This window comes from Tyto alba, unplaced genomic scaffold (assembly GCF_018691265.1).
Source record: "Tyto alba isolate M040663 unplaced genomic scaffold, T.alba_DEE_v4.0 Super-Scaffold_3, whole genome shotgun sequence".
Taxonomy (NCBI): Eukaryota; Metazoa; Chordata; class Aves; order Strigiformes; family Tytonidae; genus Tyto; species Tyto alba.
The window spans coordinates 738207-762805 of NW_024881304.1; the positions used below are offsets into that span (position 1 = coordinate 738207).

Below are 24599 nucleotides of genomic sequence, written 5' to 3' on the forward strand. Positions count from 1 at the left end.
CCCGCCGCCCCGCGCGCATGCGCCGCCCGCCCGCCCGCTCGCGCCGCGGGCACGCGCGCCGCCCGGCCAATCGCCACCCGCCGCCCCGCCCCTCCCTTCCCTCCCTCCTCCACCCCCTCCCTCCTCCCCCGGCGGCACGTGCCCCCCGCCCCGCGGGCGTGCGCCGGGGCAGCCAATGGCGGCGCGAGGCGGTGGCGGGCGCGCGCCCCGCCCCACCCGGCCCGGCCCAGCGGCCAATCGGCGCGCCGCAGCTCCCGCGCCCGCCAGGCGGCGCCCCTCGCGCTCACATCCTGACAGCCAATGAACATCCAGTCTCCCGTGAGGTCACGCCCCGACGGCCAATGAACGCTCACTCCCACATGAGGTTACACCCCGATAGCCAATGGGCACCCGCTCGCCCATGAGGTCACACACCGCTGCAGGACATCACACAAGACCAACCAACGAGCCTTCCCCTCCCCGCTGAAGTCATGTGCTGCTCCAGGATGTCACACCTGGCCAGGCAATAGGCTCTCCACCCCCTGGGGAGGCCACAGTCTGACAGCCAATGAGCACCCTCCTCCCCCATGAGGTCATGGGCTGCCCCGTGACATCACATCCTGAGAGCCAATGAGTGTCCCATGCTTTTCTGAGGTCATGGGCTGCCTTATGATGTCACATCCTTCCAGTCAGTCACTGTTCTGATCCCTGTAAGGTCACAGGCAGCCCAGAGGTGTCACACTCTACTGGCCAATGAGCACCCTGCTACCTCATGAGGTCATGGATTGTCCCAGGAGGTCACACGTGGCCAAGCAATGAGCATGCAGCTCCCTGTGAGGTCACAGGCTCCCCAGTGAGGTCACACAGAGCCTAGTGGGTAAACACACTGGCTCCAGTGTGAGGTCAAGGGCTCCCTGATGAGGTGACGGGAGCCCTCAGCCAACAGGCACCCCGGCACCCACAAAGACACACAGTGCTCAGCCAGTGACCTTCACCGTTCTTCCATGAGGTCACAGGGCCCAACCAATTGGCTCACAGGCTCTCCCTATGATTCTGGCTCAGTCAATGAGCACCCAGCTTCCCCGGGGAGGTCCCAGGGAGCCAGACAACCAGCACCCTCCACCCTTAGGCCCCACAGTGCTCGGCCAACAGTCATGCCCTCTTGGCATGACATCACAGGCTGCCTGATGAGGTCAGAGAACGCACATGCCCAGCCCTGGGCTCCCACCACACACCGGGACAGTGCAATTATGCCTCACCCAGCTCTGGCCCGTAGTTAATGAGAGAAGGTGATAATTAACAAGAGCGCGGCTCCCACGAGAGGCCGGGGCGGCCGCACGGATCCTCCTGCCCATAGAAGCGGGGGGGAGAGAATGGGCTGCTGCCCCAAGGCCACGCCGTGGGGCTAAGCACCCCCTGCCCGCCCCGTGGCCTTGCGCTCCCTCTCCTGCTGTGGCTCCCCAGGGGGAGCAGAGGAGGGAAACCCCCCCTTCCCACTCACCCCCCCCCGTACCCCTGACAGTCCCGTGGGGTGTGATGCTGCTCCCGGTAGCTGACACCAGCCCCAGCCCTACCATCAGCTTCTTTTTCTGGGCTGTGAGTCAACGCACACCCGCTATGCGAAATCCTAAAATAAATGTGAAACTGGGTCCGGTCTCATCTCCGATTCCACAGAAATACAGAAACTGGCTGCAAAGAGCCCCTGGGATCCTCTGCCCCCATCCATCTACCCCTCCAGCAGCAGGGGCTCGGTGGTGTCCTGCTCCGGGCCAGGCTGAGGAGGGTAAGGTGGGGAACAAAAGGAGGAAGGTGCTTTTGAGGAGCTGAAATCATCACCCAGCAAGAGCAAAAAAGCTCCAGTTGGGGCAGGGGCCAGGCCTGAGAGCAATACAGCAGAACAAATGCATGGTAGAATGAACTTTAAAAAGCAGGCAAGTGCCTGGAAAATTGGAGAGAGCAGGGAGGGATGAAAGGGGCTGACAAGAAAAAAAAAAAAAAAAAAAAGGTTGTTGGGCTTTTTTGGTTGTTAGTTTGTTTTGTTTTTCTTTTTCCCCCCAAACACAGGAGATTCAAAACATCCACCTTAGACTCAGCAGAGGTTGGAGCAGCCAAGGCACTCAAGCCCTGGTTTAAAACTTGCCCTGGTGCCAAAAGCCAGGAAAGCAGCCCAGGCCCTGGCAGCTTAGGAGAGTGGGAGAGGTGGATGAAGATGGTGCCCAACACACAGCGCCAACACCAACCACCACCCAGCTGAAGGTCTTTTGCTCACCCCAGTCAGAGCAGGACTTTATTGCCCAGGATGCGTTTATTTTCAAATAGAAATCAGATTAAAGTAATGGGGTGGGGGTAACAGACCCAGCAGGTCCGAGAGAGGTGCCAGCTCAGGCAGGCGCTGCTGTCCCTGCTGGAGAGGACACCGGGCTCCACAGCCCGTGGGGCTGAGCTCCGGGGACAGGATGGACCCCCAGGCCTGCCCGCAGGGTGGCCCTGGGGCCGTAGCTGAGCAGGGCACAGGGCTGGCTTGAGGACAGTCCCCAGAGGCCTTCTGTCCCTCAGCTGCAGGCTGGGACAGGCACTGACACAGCACCAGCTCTCCAGCACCCCAATCTGGAAGCCCGCATCCCTCACCAGCCACACACTCCTGCCACCTCCTTAGAAGAATCTCCCCAGACATGCTTCAGGCCAGAGATCTAGAGCAAGTCTGTCACCTTTGTTTTGTTTTTTTTTTTTTTAAAACAGAGGTACCTACCTTGAAGAGGCGACTGCACCGTGCAAGAGGGTCAGTAGAAGGCTCCCTGCAGAGCCTTTCCCAGGCTTCTCTTTTCCAGAGGTAATGCTGCTTAAGTCCCCCTCCCTTCCTCCCCACCCTCTGAACTCTCTTCTCAAGCTCCTCCAGACTCTCCACCCATTCCACATCATTCAGCAGTCAGCCCCAAGTGATGCAGGCAAGACACAGCTCATGTTCAGCGGGCCTCTGCCTTGCTCGCTGCCCTGGAGATTGGCACCACTTTCATCACAGCTTCCCCCCAACCACAGCCTTCCCTGGAGCAGGGGTCCATCTCCTGAGAGCTGGCATCAAAGGTTTCAGAAGGCTCAGGCCCGTCCATCACCCCACACTTAGCACCTGAGCTCAGCCCTCCACCCTGAGCTGCAATAAGGAGGAAAATGCTCAGAGGCCAGTTGTTAACAAGGGTGCGCAGCAATATATTTTATTCCCTGAAGACATCTTTTTAGCCAGTCCAGGCACTGAGGCTTCCAACCTGAAGCAGCTGGAAGTAGGAAATGTGACAGATTTTTACAGTAGAGACCTGTAGGGAGGTACCTCACCACATCTGCTCCTTGCAGCTTGAACAGCCCTGCTTCAGCCGTGGGGCAAGAGGGGATCTCCTGTCCCATGGCTCCAAGCTGAGGAACCCCAGACAGGTTCAGCTCCATCAGTCTCCCCTTCCCCTGAAGGGTGTCGTTCTCCAGCACTTCTTCAGGCCATTCCAAACCCTCAGAAATCACTAGGCAGATCAGTTACAAAAGAAGAAAATCCCTACAGTTTCATTAAAAAAAAAAAATAGAAATTATCAAGTGAGTTACAGAGCAGCATGTGCCACGAACAGGTCACATCAGCACACTGTTCTCCCCATTCCCAGCAGGGCAGGGGGGTCACCCCCAACACCCTGCTCCCCAGGTCAGCAATTTCAAAGCCAAGCCTGCACAAATGCAGTGAACTTCACGGCCCAAACCAGGGGAAGGTGGAACATCCCCCAGGCTGGCCCACGGGTCTCCCCAACCACCACAGGCCTGCGGCGGAGGGAAGGTGTTTCATTTGATGATGAATACACGGCCACCCTGCAGCAACGCAGGCCAGCGCTGCTCTGCCCTCTGCACGCCTCTTCCTCCAGGAAACTTTCTTAGAGGTATTTACACCAGGCATAGAGCTGGCCCAGGTCCCTCCTCCCTGCTCTCGCTCCAGCCCAACATCCCAGACACCCTTCCCACACCTCTAGCTTGCAGCTACATCCAAGAAGCACAGTTCCACCCGATGTCAGAGCCCAACAGCTGCAGCAACTGTAGAGTTCCGAGCAGGCCAGAAGATGAACAAACTGTTTATTCTACAAGAAAATAGGAAGGAAGTGTAAGGTGAGGAGGGTAGATCAGTCCAAGCATTAGCCAAAGGCTTCGTCTCCTGTCAGCTTGCTGTAAGGCCAGGATTCTCCCTGGGGCAGGTCGTAGCACCCCGCACAGCAGCAGTTGCACGTTGCTTTGAGTCAGGCTCTGGACAAGTGTGCTCTGTCCTGTATCTGCCCCCGGGAAGGCAGGGGCTCTCACTGCAAGAAACTGTCCAGCCTGGCCTGGCTGCTGCTGGAGGAAGAGGCAGAGGGAGCTATAGGTGCTGGCCTGGAGGCGTTCTTCTTCCTCCTCACTGCTAATGGACGGATTTCTGCCAGGTTTGTCTGGAGGTAAAGCTGTCAAGGAAAGTAGAGATCAAGGCCCTGGGGACACAAGTGATCCAATACCTGCTGCAGACTAGCCTGAACCACAGACCTAGCCATACATTTGCACACAAAGAACAACTCCCTGCAGAACAGGCTGGGCTTTGCTCCCGACCCACAGAGCTCAGGAATAGCCCTGTCCCACGCATCAAGAAATGCTTCCCCCTTCTATGCAAGCAGTTCTTGCACACAAAAGAGCATTTAAGCATATCCAACAAAGCTTTGATATCTACCCTCCATGCCAGAGCTGGGACACCATGCAGGGAAAAGCACAGCAGCCAGAGCCTGCAGCCTCCCAGGGCAGAAAGACCCCAAGATCCCTCATAAGGAGCAGCAAGTCCCTTTCAACTCTCATGCCATTCAGGGACTCAGAAGTGACAAAACTAAGCCTGCAGCACTGAAAGGCAGGTGCGGCCCATGCTAGCAGAACTGTGGGGTTACACAAGCTAGCACACCTGCAGCACTCAGGCTTGGAGAAGTGAGCTGCTCCTCCTTCAGCCACGTGTGAGGGACAGCTGCCCACCTCCTCCAGTCATCTCAGGCTGGCAGCGTGGGCACATCTGGCCCCAGAGATCAGGCTCAAGCATCTCCCTGCCTTTGGGTACCTCCACAGTGAAACCACAGGAGCAGCTGCCGAAGGCTTGCCAGCAGGTCACACCTTCTGGCTGACCACTTCTCTGCTTCAGCCTCCTGGTTTTCTACAAAGAGCAAAACCCCTTCAAAACCACCAGCAGGGGCTAGAGCAGCATCAGAGCCATGGGCGCACCGCACACCCCTCTGACGGTACTGCCGGGGGAAGGCAGGTGAGGGGCAGCGGAGAGGACGCTGCTCCTGGGTTGAGGAGTGGGAGTCAGAGCAGCTCCCCCCACGCTGAGCTCAGCCCAGCCGCCCCTCACCCGCGGCAGGGCTGCCCACCGGGACAGGCACGGCAGAGCAGCAGCATCCCGCAGGAACGAAGGCTTCGGCTGCACGGGCTGGCAGGCATGAGGCCAGGAAGAGCCTGAGCTACGCTGCTGTTCAGAGATCCCAAGAGTATAGGCAGCCCCTGCAAATTGTACCGATTTCTAGTTGATATGCTCCTCTGAATGAGCTACCTCCGATAATGCTGTCTGCAAGTTCAGATCCTTGATGCCTCTGCTGAGCTCAGACTTGTTAGATAGAGTCAGATAGAGAGAAATCTGATGGCTCCTTCAGGATCCCAGCCCATTTCTGGCTGACTGAGGGACAGGACTCCAAGATGGCTGAGACCAAAGAGGAGGAACGGAGATCAGGTCCCCACAGCATCACTACTGTCACGCAAGCCGCAGGAAAGGATACAGGCTCTATGAACTTTGTTCTGCCGCCCAAACCATCATACCCCATTCTCACCTAGGAGAGAGAAAGAAATGAGCCTGGAGCAGCAGCACAGAGCCTTGGCCACCTCTCCTTGTGTTGGTTATGGGGAAGGGGAAGCCTTGCAGGCCACAGGTTCTGGGGAAGGGTAACAAGCACCCGGAAATACTCAGCGCTTGTGCTAAGCCCTCACCTTTAGAAAAGCACAGACCCAAGGGTCTTAGCAAAGTTTGAGTATCTTGGGCACTTTCTGAAGCAAGCTGAGCCTTCCAAGCAGCAGCAAGGCTTTGGATTTTGTCACTGGGACTGAGAAATACAGGGAAAATACCCCTTTTGGTATGGTGGAGGAACAGGACATGGAGGGCCATTGAGTCTGCTGCCAGAAAGGGAATGAGCATCTGCCATCCCTGAAGCTCTGCAGGACTGGGAAGTAGCCAGGTCATGCTCCAAGATTTATTTTCCACAAGCAGTATGTGGCAAGGTAAAAGCCTCTTTCGCTTCGTCCTGTAGGGTCACTTCAGGACAGAGGTGTGAAGTGCCAGCCCTTGACATGCTCACCAACTGGACAGTCGTACTTACAGTGCCTATGTTCTTGTGGGGACCCAGCAAGCTACCCGAAGATGGCTTCTTGGAGAGAATAGAGTTCCTCATGAATGCTGGCAAGAGTCCTTTAAAAGCATCATCCTCCAGATCATCTGGCCAGTTCTGTCCCACAAAATAACAAGAAAAGCCCTTTAACCAGCATGATCTGCTGAACTTAGTCCACAAACAGGGAGCACTAATAATGCAGACAGCTAATTAAGGTAATAGTTACTGCTGTACCACATGTCGGGCTAAAGATCAGTAGTTTCAAACCTCCCACCAGGGCTCATGTGGAAGAGCATCTGGGAGGCAGGACATTGCACCCAGCGAGGCTGGGAGAACAGCCCCCTTCGCTGAGCCCACGGCCCTCCTGCTCAGCCCCACGTTGCATTTGCCAAGCGTATCTGAGGCAGGATAATCAGCAAGAAGCACGTCGGTCCCCACCCTCCCTCTCCTGCTCAGTTCCAAGTGGCCTGAGGCAGCAGTACAGTGTTTCTAGGAGACTGTCAAGCAAAGCACTTTGAAGCATATACTGTGGTTCTGTAGATGGGCTAGTCTACAGTCACAGCGTTTCCTACATGGAGCAAATGGGTCCTTTATCCCAAGCTTATTAACAGCAGAATCAAAGCGGGGATACAGAAATCAAGATTAGTCCTTTTACCTCCACTGTTTCCTTCAGAACTTTCTTTGCCAGATCTACCATGGGAGGCCTGTAAGAAGCCCAGGGAGCAAATCAGCAGAGATTTATTGTTCAAGTGCAGCTGGCAAGGACAGACAAGGCCAAGCCAATGACGACAAAACTTGCAGCACGACATCAGGCAGCTGGAGAGCTATCTGATCTCACACAGCAACTTCCAAAGAATTGAGACTTTGATCTCCTTTAGAAGCAGAAAGAGGAGGGAAAACTCACGGCTTTTTATTCAGCTTCTGCTTCTTTACAGGGCTGGAATGAGATCTGCAGGGCTGATGTTCAGGGGTGTCCACATCAAAAGTAGCATCTAGATCGATCTCGTCGCTGTTGGCCGGGCAGCGGAGCTTCGGTTGCCGCAGTTCCACGGGAGTGGGGCTGCAAGGCCACGCAGAGCGTCAGCTATCAGGAGGCCACCGCCTGCCACCCAGCAGACGAGAGGAAGACAGAGCTGCATGCTACGTGACTGAGTTGCAAGACAGCCATGGGACCAGGATCAGAGCCCCATTCTGCTTACAGGTCACAGAAGGAACAGTCTGAATCCCAGAGTTTATAGTTAATGTCCCAAACTACTGTTCACCCTTGAATGGCCTGTGCTGTAACAGCAGCACCCAGAGCCCAGGGAAACACACTGGCATGCTGCTGCTCTATGTATACAACTCAGCTTGCTGTAGTGGGGCAGTAGCACAGGTTCCTTGCAAGAAAGGGCTTGATTAAAATGTAAAAGATACCATTTTTCAGGTTAGGTTCCTCTGCCTGGCTAAGATCTCCGGGCGTGCTCACTGGAAAGCCAACTCTGAGGCAACCAGAAGAGCATTATAGGGATATTTCCCTGGCAGGACATAGTGACAAAGAGTTTGTCAAAACCTAGCCTGTTCTTCCATCCCATCCTGACTCAAACCCTCCAGAACACACACACTTTCTCCAAGTAAGCCAAACACCACCTTGTCAGCAACAAGAAAAAAAACCAAAATAGGTTGGAAGGAGCAGAACAACCATGCTACCGCGATGCCTGCCAGACTAACATGTCTCTGCCTCCCCAGATAGTTAAACTGCCAGCTCTTACTTTGGACCTATCTCCACCCGTGGCCTGTTTCTGAGGATGCGCTTCACTAACCTTTCAAAGACTAGTCGACTGAGTGTATCCCTGGTTACAGATGGGACTTTCAGAGTATCCTGCAGGATGTCTATCTTCTTCTTCAAACTCTGGAGGGAAAAGGGAAAGCAGACAGCGAGATAAGGAAAGATTTAGTAGCAGTTGCTTTGCCCCTTTTCCATAAATGAGCATCAGGTGGAGCTCAGAGGTAGGGCAAATAAGAGAGTTAAGGTGGGCTGGGTAACCTAGTCACTGAGGAAAAACCAGCATAACTCCTGGCTTTGTAGCTGCAGGCCATGGCCAGCTGCCAGTTACTGCAGACTGAGGAAAGATATTCTTACCAAGATCTCCTTGTCCGCATTCTTCAGATCCTTCTGGGTGCTTTTTAACTCTTCCTTTGTCATCTCCAACTCTGAAACACTTTTCTGCAGCTGCAGAATAACCCCCCCCCCAAACAGCAGAGTGCTGGTTACAACACACAGGTAAGCAAGACTGCAGAACCCCTGTGACAGCAGCATGCTCTGCAGCACATGCTACTTCCTCTGTTTAAGGGCTCAATTTTCCTGTGGCAGTCTGACCAATCTCTCCTGTAACAGAGCAACTGAACACCTGTCTATTTCCTCAAGCTGCCTGCAGAGGGATCTCCAGGGCTGCCTGCCCAACACAAACCTTCCTATAGCATTTCCTCAGCATTTATGCATGATGGTTCCCTGCTCTAACACTTGGTGGCTGCATTCTGAATTCCTGTAGGACTTTGGACACACCAGAGCACAGGAATTACAAACCACAAGCTGTAGGATGGCTGTGCATCAGCAGTACTGGCACACGGACAAGCCTGATTCAACAGGGAAGCATGCCAGGAGCAGGGGTCAAGAAGTGGACTGCTACCACATCAGAGACTTTTGTGGGTTCAGGAGTCTGGGCCAGCCCACAAAGCGTCGGTACAGTCAGCTCTCTGTCAGCCAAGCCCAGAGCCCTGAGTTCACTGACTCGCATCCTCCTGACCCATGCCAGTGATTGCAGCTTGGCACTGACTCAGCCAGAAGCGGCCCGATTCTAGCAGCAGCACCGCATGGAGGGGGTTAACTCCCCTGGGGATCAGCACAGCAATTTGAGAACGAACCTCCTGCCCAATTTGAGGGGACCAAAACAACTCTGGCTGAGTAACAGAAGTAGGCCAAATCCACCTCTCTGTCTCTCACTTTGTGAGCTCGGACATGGGGATGCCCCGGGGAGCACGTGCGCCTTGGAGAGCAAGGCTACATGCACGCACTTTTTATGGGGACACGCTGCCAGAACTGACAGAACACAATTCCCGACCTGAGCTAACAGACCCCAGCCAAGGCTGGAGCAGGGGGAACACAGCAAGGGGCACATCAGCAGCTCCAAGCTCTGTGCCAGGACGGGACCAGCCCCGGCAGGCGCTGCGCAGAGCCACCTGCACATCCTCGCTGCACTTTGGGAACCTCTCCTGCCTGGGCACAGCATCACGCGAGAGTCCTGGCCCGGTTTAGTTGGCTGAAGGCACAAGGCTGGGTGCAACTGCGGTCGTACCAAGCCAGGGCTAAGCCTTGCTCAACTGAGGCTAACTCCAAACCCCTGCCCACCTTTCCTAGGGGCCCGATTCTGCAGCGGGAGGGGCTGGCAGATGAGCAAGCTCACGCTCAGCAGTGTGGCAAGATGAAGGCAGTGCTGCTTCCAGAACCCAGCGGAAGCAGCAGAGCACCTACATGTTGCCGCCTTTCAGTCCAGGCTCCCTGCCAAACTCTGGCTGGCTCCACGCATGCTGCCCCAACCAGTCTCCCCAGAGACTGCACTCCTGACAACAGCCCAGGAGCAGCTCGCTCACCACAGCATCACACCCTGACCCAGAAGCCCCAGCCTGACACTTCCACACCACCTGTACCGCTCAAATAGCACGCGGTGTGGGAGTGGGTCACTGCAGAGGGCTTGGGCCACAGTTATTGACAGGGATCTACAGACCAGTTGTCACCCTGGCAACTCACACTGTCCCTTTACCTTGCCATTGACAGAAAACAGCTCCTTCTTCAGCTTCTCTGTCATCTCACTAGAGGTCTTCCGAGACTCCTTCAAGTTTTCATATTCTCTGCAAAGAGCCCAGAAGAGTCATGCTGTTTGCAAGAGGACTGAGCTAAAACTTCTCAGAGACAAGCCAAGACCCTTAATTTGAAGCTCTGCAACTGCAGAGCCACCAGAAAAAAAAAAACATGAGACACAAAGCCCTTTAGGGAATGTACCAAATACTGACCAATAGTTTGTCAAACATACCATTACACCACAGGGGAGAAAAAAGCTGCATGGGATATCATGCCTGAGAACAGGGCCTGCACTGATTTCACCAGCAAAATGGAAACCTGATCCAGAGGCATTTCAGTTGCCAGTGGAAAAGACAGACAGACAACAGAGCAGCCTCCATGCTGGCAGCAAATAGGGGGACTTTGCTTTAAGTGACTTTTCAGAGACTTCACACTATTGGCCATGCACATTCATCCCAATTACACCACAGGGATACTTGCCTCATTACAGCTTTGTATCAAAGCTGCAATTATTCAGATGCCATCAGAACAGACCCAAAAAAAGCTGTGGTTTTTCCCAGCAGGACCAGATGGATTTCCAGGTAGGGGAGGGCAGCTCTGCAGATTTGTCTTGCCAGAGAGAGCTTGAGGCCACAGCTGCACAGTGCAGTGCAGCAGAGGGTACAACCCGGAGCCCCTCATCCACTCATTTCCCCCCAGGCACAAGAAGAGAACGGAGGGAATAATAATCATCACCTCATAGGTGCACTGACAACTCTGGAGACGGTTCCCATGGTGACATGCATGTCACTACAGTGACAACAGGAACAGTTCAGTGTGACAGGCTCCAATCTAGGTCCCCTGGATCTGTCAGTGAAAACTCAGTGGAGGCCCAAACAGGCAGCGAGAGCCCTGCAGAGCCCGTGTGCCTGCTGGCACTCAGCAAAGAATTCTCCCTGGGCACACCAAGGACAGCACAAGCCGGCTGTGCCAAGTCCACAGCACCTACTTTTTCAGCGAGACACAGTAGATCGCCAGCTGTTCCACCGCTGCTTGCCCAACTCCCATATCTCTGATCATCTCCTCCACTTCGGGACGCTGGCTTTGAAGCAACATCTCAATCCTGCACAAAAAAAAAAGTACCCTCAGCACCCGAGTCACACACAGAGCTGGGAAGGAGACTGGAGCCCTGCTTCCCCCCCAAGGAGCTGGTGCAGCCTAAACTCTTGCTGCAGTCACTCTGGATGTCACAGGGGAAGAAACACAACTGCCCCACCACAAGCAGGGCTTTTTGCTAGGGAGGAGTAGCACTATGTGGACAGACTAGAGAAAGGGGCAGCTGCACACGCATGCTGCACGTGGGGCCGACGTGTCAGCTCTTGGGCCCTATTGTTGACTGCACTCCTGGGCTGGGATGCTGCCCCAGCGTCCTCCGATAACAGGAACGGCACACAGCCGTGCTCGGAGCGCCAGAGATGAGGCCGGTCAGCACACAGTGCCATGCCTTGCTGCTGGTTAGGGAGATGGTTCCACCATCTGGAAACGTAGTAGGGGCAAGAGCACGGACAGGCGAGGGCAGGCTCGCTAACACAGCGCTTTCCAACCTTAGGGGGGCAAGATGACCCAAACGTGAGGGTGGATGTTGCAGCAGGCACAGCAGGACCCCTCCTTCCCGCTCTGAGGGTGGGAGAGGCATGGAACAGCCCGCAAGGCGCAGGGAGAGCCCGGGATCTCACCGCTCCATGGCTTTCAGCTTGTTCCGCAGATGGCGGACCTCCTCCTTTGAACTTCTGTTATCCTCCTGCTGCTGCTCCAGGAATTTCATCTGCTTCTGCAGAGAAGCAAGCGCGCACAAACCGTTAGGAAGGCTCCAGGGATTGTTAGAGAAATATCCTGGCTTATGCGCACTGCGGGCAGCTGGGAGCATACATTGGCTCTTAATGCTATCACCACCTCAGCAGCCCAGGATTACGGAGAGTTTAGCTCCCTCCCTGCTGCACCCCTAGCTCTGCTCCTTGCAAGCGCAGCAGGGTCTCAGTGCTAATCGCAAGATGAGCCTGGCACTGAAAACTGCATTGTAGCCTCCTTTCTGCTGGGAGCGTTTGTGGGGCAGCGCAGTACTCCATACACAGCAAGAATTTGTTTTTCAAAAGCAAAGGCATCCACAGCGAGGAAACCTTGCTGTTGCTTTCTCCTCCATGCACGGCTCATCCCTTTGCTTTAGCCTCCCAATTCTCCTTGCCATTAGCTGCTTAGAACATAAATGGGAACCCGGAGTGGGTCTCTTCTGGGAAACTTCAGCCACACCAGACACCCACCCAGGCACCTCTCTCACCTGCCTGGAGAGGCTGCAAGCTCACTGCAGCCATCACCTTTCCAGGCTCGCCAGGAGCAGGCAGCCGTAACAGAGAACCTCAGCTGAGCTGAAAAAGCACAGATCTGCAGTGTGGCAGAGGATGGGGAAAGCTGGCCTGAATTAGCGCCGTTCCAATGCACCTGTGTTGCCTAGGTTTGTGTGTGCCTGGGCGCCTCGCGCAGCACCTTCAAAGGGCTCTGGGCCTGGTTTCAGCCCAGTGCTGACTCCAGGGAGAGGCCTGGCAAAAGATCATCGCCTCATAAAACTCCCTTCCACGCAGAAGTTAAAGAACTTTAGCTGCTTTCTGCCATGGAGACCAAACAGCTGTGAAGCTGCTGGGACTTTGCAAAGGGGATAGTGTTGCAGGCTCACATGTTGCTCTTGCTTAGGCAGAGCCCATCTTTGGCTCTTCCCAAGCAGAGCTCTCTACTTCAGATCCCCAAAGCAGTGTTTTGCGCCAGGTTGGAGCAGAGCCCCTAGCCTCAGACAGTCTGAAACGGCAGCGAACTCGCACACAGAGGTTCAGCAGCAGCTGACAGTGCTAGCAGAAGCCAGGAAAGGCTTGCAGCCTGTGGGCTTGACCTGCGTCACAGCTAGTTAAGCCTGTGTTTTCACTGCAGAAGTTTAGTGCTTTAATCTTTAATGATGCAGTAGAAGACAGTGCTTGGCAGTTAGCTGGGAAACCCTGTACACCACAGAAAAGATACCTCCAGGTCTTTAATCCTTCTGCCCTGCCCAGCTTTCATTAGAAGGACTTAAGCACACACAGAGGGTTTTGCAACAGACAAGATAACCAGAGACTCCTCCTGAGGTGCCAAGGCAGGAAAGCCAAGCAGGGAGATGTTAAACTGAGCAGCAAGCACCGGCTTCCACCATCACAATTGTTCCTGCAGGAGTAGGGAGCATCAGAAGTATCCTGCCACTGGTACACCCAGGATCCCAGGGACATCTCTGGCATGGCAGAGACCCAGGCTGTCAAGCAGATCGGATATAACCCTATGGCCAGGCAAAAAACACTTGTGCTGGCTCAGAGCAAGGCCTGTCTGGCATTAAGTCCTGAGTGTATGTCTCCTCATGCCCTGTGACAGTGCCACACTGCTAGTGTCAGGCAGCCCTCCTGGACTCATTCTTCTCAGGAAGAGCCCAGCTGCAGGTGGCATACAGCTAGATGACCCCACAACCCATCTACAAACTCTCCCTGGGCCTTTTGGCTTTGCAGGTCAAGGAACAAGAGGCAGTTTAGGCTATTGGGTCAGACCCCGTACTCCAAGGAACAGAGATCCTGGGAAGCGGTGTTGACCCCTACCCCGCCTTTCAGCATGAGGCTCTCAACCCCACCTGCCTGAACCCCATCCTCTTGTAACTGGCACCTCACCTTCACAGTGGAGACTGCCCAACCCAGTCCACTGCCACGGCAAAGCAGCTCTGCTCACTACAAGACATCCCAACAAAGCAGCTCCTGCTCTTACCCTCTTCCACTTGCTGTTTACGCACAGTACATGACTACACCCTGAGTCACTGCACGCTGAAACACAACAGGAATATTTGATCCCTGGACTTCACACATTACTAACCTAACCAAAGGAAAGCCCTGGCAATAGAATAGACAGGAGAGTTAGCTGGATCAAATCCCACTCAGCTGAAGCTTGCAACTCCCCCTCTATATATTTCAGTTTGATTTCTCCTCCAATCAAACTAAGAAACTAATTTTCCTTGAATCCCGCCTGGCCTAAATCCATTTCAGAAGAACATTCTACCGCAGGGAGCCAGTGTTTCAGCAATGGGGCGCTGGGGCCAGTTCCCACTCTCGATTCACGCTGCTACCTTTATCATCAGCACTGCCATTTCATTAGCAAGGCTCAGCCAGCATTCCCCAGGCCGGGCTGGCGTCTCTCCCCCGCTCTGGCCACCTCTGCCTTGAGCTCACAGACGCTCGTATGCAAACCACCGGCCTGGCTTTTATGCCTCTGAATCACCCCCAGGTGGAACGCACTCAGGACATCAAGACCAGTGACACCACTCGCTTTGGATTAATAAAACCAAAATGAAAACCCAGCTCCACTGCCCTCCTGTCATTCAGGGATCAAGACAGCAGGTGTCTCAAGGCACCAGATCCAAAATCCTACCAGCACAATCTCTTTATTAGCAGGGCCTGCAGAGATAGTCAACAAAACTACCACCATCTGGGCGTAGTGCTTGAAGTCCTGCTGGGGACAGGAAAGGTACCTTGAGAGAGGAGCACAGCATCTCTGTCTCTCCCAGCACCTTCTGGAGCGACTCTATTGTGGCATTGCGCACATCCAGAGTGTCCCTCAACCCATCCATCAGGGCCTGGCATTCCTTCCTTTCTTTCTCTGGAAAAGAAAAAAGAAAAAGGTCATGGCTGAGTAACCCGGACTTCAGCTGTCCCACAGCAGCAGGAGCACAACAAACAGGCACTGCTTGCAGTCTCAGGCCCCAGGCTGCTAGGAGTTGGCCATTCCTGTAGAGAGCCATTCCCCTAAGTGCTGCCTGCACCAGGGTCTGTACTGAGCAATTGCTTCTCCCAGTGCCAGCAGACTTCAAGATTTTCTTTATTAATGATAACAAGTTCCCTTTAATAGCTTTTCAGTGCCAGCCCTGCTAGCATTAAGCTGCTGCATCTTAACTCTTGCATCCTCTCACAGCCAGGCTTGCACAGGGAAAACTGTTCTAGTTACACAGAGCTGTCACAGAGCTGGAGAGCTGAGCCCCGAGCCCGTCCTCTCCACATGGAGCCTTACGTGCAGGGAAGCCCTTCGGGGGCCGTGGAGCGGCTGCGTAGAGCGATCCACCACGCTGCTGCGTCACCATGCTGCTGCAACTACGTCGAAGGGCAAGAGGCAGTGAAGCAGAGCTCTGCTGGGCACTGGGGACTTTGTAGGACACACGACAGCTTAAGTGGATTCCCCAGAGCGCCTGCTTTCTGCAGGTTACAAAAACCTTGGAGTTCTGTTGTCCCTCCCCACACAGGCAATCCAGGAACAAAACACACGCCTCTGACCACCAGAGAGAAGGTGGTGGAAAACAACACCAGATTTCAATTTGTTTCACTGAGAAAAGGGAAGAACAGCTCACAAAGCAATAACCACCATCAGACTGACCTAAGCAGGGAACAGCCAGCACCACTGGAAAGCTCAAAGCAGCTGGGCAGTGAGGGAAAGCAGCAACCCCTCTGCCTGACCCTGCTGAGAGCAGGGTAAAGTCTGCAGCTCAGCATCTTCCGTCTTTGCTAAAATCATCCGTGGCTCCAGCCTGACAATAGCGGAGAGACGATCAGTGCCTTTCCAAAAAGTTTTTTCCTCCTTGCAAGCAATCCAGTTTCAGGTTGTGCCACCGCATCCCATGGAACCATGACCTGCAGTGCAGCTTCACTGCTTGATCAGACCGTAAAAGAGCCACATAGGACTGGGGAATAAGAGAGGAACATATCCCAGCACGCAGCACACAGGTGGCTAGTGAAACACATTCCTTTCTTAGCAAGGCATTATTTCTCCATTGATCTGAATAACTCTCTCACCGAGGCAGCACAGCCTGGAGATGCTCCCCTGCATTTGCAGGGACTCCACATCCACCCAAAGAGTTAGGGCTTCCCCCTCTTCCGTTCCTAGCTGCCCAGAGGCAGATGGCAGGAGTCAAACCTCCCCGTGCTGCAGGAATGAGTTTTCAGCTCATTCAGAGTGCCTCCCACAGTGCCTGCTGGGTCTGCTCGGAGCTCAGCACCTCTAGAGCCATTTGCAAGCTGATCAGAGACTGGCAATTACACAGCTCTTCTACAGCGCACAGCACAGAGCACATCTATAAGTGAAGAATTTATACATAAGAACCACCAGAGAGCAGAGTGCCCACAGCAAAGGAGGCAGGAGGTGGGAAGGAGCTGTTCATTTCCAATATGAAAAGAGAATGGGACAGGGAATGTCAAATCCAACCTCTACTCACCAGAAGCTGAGAAGATAGCAGGCCTTCGAGCAGTTTTTCTTGGATAACATCCTAGCAAGAATCCCAGCCACCTTCCCCAGAAGATCTGGCTCTCTACCAAGTCCCTAAACTCAACCAAGCTGGCAAGAGAACAGGCCTCAGAATAGACGACGTGCAGACTGTCCAATTCTGCTCTTAGGGTAAGGACTGAATCCTCAATCTACTGGCTATTCATGTCTGTCTCGTGCACACAGGGAAGGCAGAGGAAAGACGACTCTCGGGGCGTGGGTGAGCCCCCAGCATTCTTTAAAGATTTCTTTTTTTTTTTTTTCCCCTTCTGCTAGTGTGCCTTTGGATTTCTGTCACTCAGACTGACATTTTCCTTTCGCTGCTCATGACTCATGTTCTGATGACAGCCTGCCTACAGAAGATGCTTAAAACCCATCGACAAGTCTCCAGGGCTTTTGCTTTTCCTACCTCCCTCAAACATCCTCTAAAATTAAAGATGGGAAAATGGAAGCACGCACACTGAACTCCGTCTGCTCTTCGCGCGACACATGTGGCACTGCAACAGCCAAACAAATCCAAAGCCTTCCCACTGCTGCTTGGGCACCACTTTTACCCCCTCATCTGTTAGAAGGAACAAGCCTTTGCCATATGCAGCTGTGAGTTTCCCAGTGAGCAAACCAAGGGGTTTGCTTTCAGCAAGCCTGCTCCAGATATAGCTGTGCTGTACTTTTGTAGCTTATAATTAGGAAGAGGGGCAAAAAAATTGCATATATGTCTCTAACTGGAAGAGAGCTCCCCAGTTACAGCACAGCCAGGCCAGGCTACAGACTCTGGCTCTGTCATACGAGCTTTGTACAGGTTTAGGTGGTCTTGCCTCAGAAAAATCTCTGAAGAAGCTGCTCCAACAAAACAGCACCACGCCCTTGGCTTCAGAGAGGGGTGGGCTCTGCAGAGCGGTTCCTTAGGCCTCTGCAAGCCACCTAACACAGTCGGAGCCCAGGACCCACTGACCGTGGGCTACCGATCACCCCCAGGCAACTGGAACTCACCTTTCACAGAGAGCTGAGCTTTCACCTGGTCCAGTTCATTCTGAAACACAACACAGAAAACCCGATTAGGAAACGCCCTGCAGAGGAGCTTTCACCAGATCTTGAAAGGACCCAAGAGGTTTCTCAGCAGGACATTTGCACCAGCCAGGTGCAAAGAAGGGAACGCGGTAACAGGAAGCACCAAGTTACAAGCAAGTACTGTCACAGGGAACGCAAAGAGCACCTCCAACTGGCATTCTTCAGGAAGAGAAGATCCCAGTTTCGTCTTAGCCTTGTCAACCTTGTGTTTCTCACACTGTCAGTCATCTTGTTTTAGCTGAATAATTTTGGAAGGCTCTCAGGGAAACACAGGAAATCAGACAGGAACAATTTTTATAATGTTTTACCTAAACAAGGCAATAAGGCAGGGATGCTGCCAGACTAACTGGATTGAGAGTTGCTTTGAGCTAAAGTGAACTTTAATCAGGTGCAGGTGGGAGACAGGAAGGCACGTCCAAACATCTGAAAAGATAACCAAGCATACAATCAAAAGGCACCAGCTAGCATTCTAATGGACACTAAAATCACTGCAGTTCAGGATGCTGATGTGAGCTAACAGCTCAGTCAAATGGCTGTAAACAGATCACCAGTAAACCAATCCACACTAAACTGGGGGTGTGTAACATCTCCAGGGGGCTACCAGGGTCTGGGGAAGATCATATATTTCTAATGCCTTCATTAAGGATCAGAAAGAGGGAGCAAATGCCCCATAGTTTAAATTATAGATAATGAAGTGATAGGACTTATAAACACTGGCAAATAGCCAAAGGAAACGTGGAGAGGTTAAAAAGAGAAACTATCTATATATAATATATAGATAGATATATTTTAAAAAACAGAGCAAGAGAGAAATATATACAGGAAAGAATCAACAGAAGGTGACTTAAAAAGCTGTGTTAGAGAACTGCAGAGGAAAGCACGTAACAAGTCAGGCAGGAACTGCAGTGGAATAAAACCACAATAAAATGCCAACACTGTACTGAAGCAGAGCACACAAATCTGTGCAACCCAGAACGCTACATGCAAATCTGAGCTGAGAATAGCACTACCAGTGACCACAGATCTGACGGGACCAGAGCAAAGCTCTGCTAGTGACAATAAAAGCAGGAAAGAGAATATGGGATGTAAAGCTCAGTAAGCAGAAGGGACTAAAGGCAAAGCCTAGCAGAGCTTCACTTGGATTTGCCCCCGAGGGGACAACAGCTGGAGGGCTGACACTGAATTAAGTCTGCTACAGGAACTATTCTGGAGTAGGTTCCTCAGAGGCCTATTCAGGAACGATTAGTGAGCTCACAAGATGTGCTAATTAGCATGATAGCAAAGAAATCCTGAGCTACTGCGGGCAGCTATGTAACATTACCTCATTCATCAACTTAATCTGAAATCCCTCATCCTCCACCACAGCTCCTGTTTTCACTCCTCTGATAGAAGCTATCCTCTCTCTGACAGCCCGAGTTACATTTTCCCCAAGATCAAATGAGTATATACTGACCACAGACAGATGTCCTCCCAGCTTTCTACCCTCCCCCCAGCGGGCTTCCAGGAAGGAATCATCCTCCTCCTGCCTCCTTTTCACCAAGCTGAACAAGTCAAAGTCTCCTAGTCTCCTTTGGAAGAAGGGCTCTCCGCTCCCCAGATCACAAGCAATTGGAAGTGTCAGGTTCCAGACAACCTCACCGAGGTATTACACCCCAAACCTCACAATTTTCCTGCTCTGGGAACAGCCACATGAAGACTGTTCTGACCACTGAGGACCACCTTTAAGAGCAATACATGATAAACCCAGGCTCAGCACCCATAAACGCCTGGACGTGTCACAGTGTTCAGCCTGAGGTCCGCAGCTACTCCAGGGAATCAGGTTCCCTCTGGTGTTTCAGTTGAAGCTGATGCCCGGTGGTGGGAGGCAAAGCAGCCCCAGCTCTCCTTTGACTGTCAACATTCCAGAGCAGAAGAGTGAGGAACAGCCCCAAAGACAATTATCGCCCAAAAGATAATTTGGAGAACTCTGCAACAACAGGAAGAGGTTTCAGATTATGAGGGAGCTCTTCTGACCACTTACAACTGGGTGCATAAGGCTGTTTCTCAGAAGAGCATCCCTAGCTCGCCTCCTCAAGACCGCAAGCAGACCACAGCTATGCACTCTGCTTTCTAGCACGCTGAAGCATGCTCTCATGCCTCAGACCAACCTTTTCACAGCAGGAGGCCAAATGCCCATTTCAGGACATCTTCAGGCTGCACGGATACAGCTCCTGTTAATTAGAGCAGAGTACCACTCTACGCCCAGGCTCTTGGAGGGACAGGCAGTGGCTGGCAACAAACCCTGGATTTGGGGGCTTTTTCAGGTGAAATCACTTCTGGCTAAGGATGTCACCAATTCTTTTCTCAGCCTTTGAAGACTCTGGGGATGGCCCATCATGTGCTTGTTTTGCTGAACTGCTGCCCAGGCCAGAATCAGATACCCCGTCACAGACTGAAACCCAGTCTAGATGGACATTAAATCCCACCCGTGATGGTCACCCATGTTCTTCAGGTGCTCCATGTCCTCCAGTAACAAGGCAGCACACAGCAGAGAACTGGTGACAAACCAGCATCAGCCCAGCAGCAACCTCAATCGGTGCATGTGGCAATAAATACCCATACAAACTAACTATGCTAATCTACACAGAAAATATTTGGTTCTTTCCCGTTAGATGGTGACCTCAGGACTCTCATTAGGAAAGCTGCACACTCAGGGCTAGATGCTGCTCTGGCAGCCACACAACAAACTTCGTAGGAGCATGATGAGTTACCATCAAGCTTGTTGAGCAGGAGTGGCTCCACAGCCCTGCCCCTGAGCACGGGAGCAGTTGCTCAGGGCAGCCTGCCTGGAGGGGAAGGCTGGGGGGACCAGGACCCATCTTGGATCCTGGGGTGAAGGGGAGGGGGAACAGAAAGATTTTTCTAGGGCAGTTTTCTCCAGTCAACCCATTTCTGAGTCACTCATCTATTTACACTTGCGAGAGCAGATCTGAATATGTACTAAAGGCAGTGTTTATCTGCTCCGAGCCGTTGCTTTGCTTCTAGGGCACACAGCTTCAAGTGCCCAGAGATGCTTTTTCATTTCCTCGGCACACATACTTTAGCCTCCAGTTTCTTTATTAGCAGTCTTCGAAAATGACAGTGCTACTGACATTATAGTCTGGCTGGCTTTATTTTAAAAACATACGATATACATATAGCGTTGTCATGGCAACTGCTAATTATGGTAATTGCTGCACATGCTGATTCTAAACACAAGAGGGTACAAGCATCCCATTATACCAAGGTCAAACGATTACTTTTTTTTGGAACAGATAACTCCAAGACATAAGGCGCCATGCTTCATCCACACTAAACAAAGGAGGAGAACACGGAACAGCCACTCTGCATTCATCCCTGCTCACCCCCAGCTCCCTGCACCTCAGGGTGGCACTAAGAGAACATCACCCAGCACCCCAGCTCTAGCCAGGTTCCCCCTGGCCAGAGACCCAGCCTCAGCACTGGCCACCGCTGCTGGTGCAACTTCAGGCAGTTCCTTTCCTAAGTTCTCCTGGGACACCACAACTTTATCGCCACCCTGTCCCCCACTTCCTTTCAGTCTGTCCAAACCAACCTACCTGCACAGAAGTGAGGAGGTGACACTTCCTCCAACAGCCCCTTCTTTCCAGAGGGGCTAGCAGGGCTTGCACGCAACCAAGCCACAGATACCTGCAGCAATTCATTGCATTTGGGATTTTTCCTTCTCCTGCCTTTTGGAAAAGCTCTGTAGCTTCAGCCCCCAGGCTTCGAGACCCAGAGGAGAAGCAGCAGTTGGATGTTTATTTGATGCTGCCTCAGAAGGTTTCCAGGTAAGGTTGAGAACCAGAAGGAAGAGCAGCAAAGTAGAAGAGGCTTCTTGAGTTGCCACACGAGATTTGTTCAGGGGGAACTCTAACCCACCACGTGGAGACTTCCTTACAACAGAGCTGAGACTGGGCAAGGCCCAAGGGGAGAACAGAGCCAGGTAGGAGGGGAGACACTTCAGGTCTGAAACACGAGCACAGTGCAGCGAGCAACAGCTCCAAAGCAGCTGTTGGCAGAGGACTGACAGCCCAGGCCGCACTTCCAAGGTGCTGAAGCATCTACATAACAGAAGAACCACCCAGCCAAATTACCTGCAAGGTCTCTGCATCCAATGCTGTCTGCTCCTCCAAGGCAACATCAAAAAACAGCTTATTGATGATGTGTCTTTTGCTGACCTAAACGCAGGAGACAGAAGAGGTTGATGAGCACAGATGTGGAAACACAACGGATATGGAAGACAGGAGAAAGGAGAGAAGGTATCATCTTGTCACAAGGCAAATCAGATCACGTGCTCGACGCCATTAGCAACGATGCTCTGCTTTGGCTCATCAGCACAGCAGCAGACCCCCCACTCAGTTTTAGGAGCGCCACTCCAGCCAAGCTCCTGAGCCGCAGCAGAAAGATTCAGGCATTTCTGAATCAAGCGCAGTCTGTTCTCTGGCAGCTAAGGCCCAAGCAGCTGACGCTGAGCGAACACGATGCCAAATCCTAAGACAGAAGTACGTGCTGCTTTCTGCAGGCAGAAGGTGCTGTAATTGAATTTGATAGCTCTCCACACCTCCCCCATGCAGTTACAGCTTTGTGTTTTAAGTATTATATACAGTCATGACACCAGCTAATTGCATAGTTACTGCTACATAAGATGTTATTTCGCGATAACTCCATGGTAACCCAGAGATGTAAGAGGCAGTGAAGAACAGAGGGAATCAACAAGTCAGGGAAGGAACAAGGGCCAAGACCTTGAGAAGAAGAAACACGAACACAGAACAAGGCCAAGCTGCAGCTGGCTAAAAACCTACATCTGAGAGTGAGGCAATGTCCCTGCAGCCACCACATGCCAAGAGCTACCGGCGGCATCAAGCCTGGTGCCACAAGGGACTTCAAAGAAGTTCAGGTCCCGACGAAGCCACTGGATCCCCAAGCCTTGGCTTCCCCCCTCAGAAGCTGAGCACATCCTTCCTTCCCTCCCTCCCCAGCCTTTGCTTTTCTCAACAAAGGGCCGAGTGATGCAAAACAAGGACTCTTTAAGGACCACCTGCAGCAGAATGGGCTGCTTACCTGTGGCAAGCAGCAGGGTACTCTAGAAACCCAAGTCAGATGTCCCGATTAATCCCTTCCAGCCCTTTCTAGCATTATGCAAATACTTCCTCAGCCTTAACCATGAAAAACACTTTATAGAGAAGCTACAGTAGGGACAGCAGCAGACCACCCTCAGTCCAGCCCTTTGATCAGAAGGGTTGCTGAGGGGAGTTCACCCTCTAAGACTTTGGCGAGAGCCTCAAGTGACAGAAAACTCTCTCTGCTTCCTACCATGAGCCCTTTCCTCATCTCACCCCAGGCCCAGGCTACGGCTCCTCGAGGCTGGTTGCAGAGCATCACGCCATAGAAATACGGAGGGGTACAGAGAAGATGGTTTTACCTGGACTCTGCACTGTGGGCAAGTCCGGCTTGGTGCTGTGTCAAACCACTGGGTGAGACTGAGAAAGGAAAAGAAAACATCTGGTAAATCCTTAAAATTCAGGAGTGCTGCTGCCAGGGGCCACCCCCCAACTCACCAGGACACAGCAGGATGCGACTCCTTTTTACAAACTATAAACATAAAGACAAGTAAACATAAAGACAAGTGTTTAGTCCAGAGGCTGTTGTGGTTTAACCCTAGCTGGCAACTAAGTGGCTAACAGGAACGCCATGTTCCAGCACACGCACTCTGCCTTCGCCTCGGAGACAATTCCCAGCTGAATTCAGCGTGCAAGCTTATCTTTACCAGGGCAGATTTTTTTTTTTTACAGAGCTCAGATCTCTCTGGGAGAGAGCTGTTGAACAGCCGCAGCTTCGCAGGAGCAAACGGATCCAGACACAGCGTGACAGAAGAGCTGCGATATCGGGATACGACAGCCGAGAGATCCCCAGTTTGGGCAGCTCCAAAGGGTGCCACAGACGCCCAACAGGGAGCCGGGGCCACTCTCTGCTCCGAGACGATGAATACAAACCTGCCGGGCTCCCCGGGAGAGCTACTAATGCATTTTGCAACCGAGCCATCACGTCACGCTCGCAAGAGTTTATTTTTGGAGCACGGTAACGAACTGGAGCTGGCAGGTTACCTTTGGAAGCTCTCCCTCCTCCGCTGGTCACTAGCGCGAGCCCGAGCTGTGCCACTGGTTAAGCAGTGGCCATCGCACCTATGATGTGGTCCCTCTCCAAGCTAGTCAGCCAAAAAAGAAAATGCCCGCTCCCTCCCCAGACACCCAGAATTTATTTCTCCCGAAGAGCCGTTTCCTTCCAGCACAAACACTTGCAAAACAGCTCCGGCAAAAGCATGAAATTGCCTGGGAGGCTTCGCTCATAATCTAACACCGCTCCTTCCAGATAAACACCCTGTGTAGGAGCAACCCGCTGGCACCGGCCCTCCCGGAGAGGGGAGGGCCGCAGGCAGGGGAACGACAGCCCGGCCGAGGCTGCCGCGGCAGCTCCGGGAGCTCCTCAAAATCCCCCCAAACGGCATCGCCGCGGCCTCCGCAACGCGGCCCGAGCTGGGGGGAGGGTGTGTCACGGCGGGAACCGGAAGCGCAGCGACCCAAAGCCCCCCCGGGGGGTGTTGGGGGAGCGGCGCGGGGGGAGCCGCCGGGGGAAGGCCGGGGCTGCGGGCGGCGCGGCGCTCACCAGGCGCGGTGGAAGGTGTGCCCGCAGGGCACGGCCGCCACGTCCCGCTGGTTGTCGAATAAGTCGGAGCAGATGATGCAGCGGGCGCGGATCGGCATGGCCGGGCCCCCCCCGCTCCCGGTAACCGGCGCGGGGCCCGCCGATTCAAACCCGGCCGCGCTCCCGCCGCGGCCCGGAAGTGACCTCACCCAACCGGGGGGGGGCGGAGCCTGAGGTGGCGGTGGGCGTGACCTACGAGAGGGGGCGGGCCCGTGCCCCCGGCTGTACCCGCC

The 24599-nt window shown here is 53.3% G+C and overlaps 1 protein-coding gene across 2 annotated transcripts; it reads right to left on the bottom strand.

Annotated features, from left to right (window-relative positions):
* Positions 1-3162: 3162 nt before the first annotated feature.
* On the bottom strand, positions 3163-24489 carry LOC104360116 (TRAF interacting protein). Of its 2 annotated transcripts, XR_006165964.1 has the most exons (16): positions 24328-24484; positions 23087-23144; positions 21759-21842; positions 17548-17587; positions 14780-14907; positions 11934-12028; positions 11207-11320; positions 10181-10268; positions 8503-8592; positions 8183-8271; positions 7288-7443; positions 7039-7087; positions 6375-6500; positions 5781-5831; positions 4010-4424; positions 3163-3517 (listed from the first exon to the last, which is right to left on the bottom strand). XR_006165964.1 is itself a non-coding variant. In XM_042799607.1 (15 exons), the coding sequence occupies exons 1-15, from the start codon at positions 24423-24425 to the stop codon at positions 4296-4298; spliced, it is 1395 nt and encodes a 464-aa protein (XP_042655541.1). In that variant the 5' UTR covers positions 24426-24489; the 3' UTR covers positions 3163-4295. The 2 variants fall into 2 exon arrangements, 1 of the variants encoding a protein (XP_042655541.1); XM_042799607.1 differs by having other exon boundaries at positions 3163-4424; positions 24328-24489.
* Between the last annotated feature and the right edge of the window lie 110 nt (positions 24490-24599).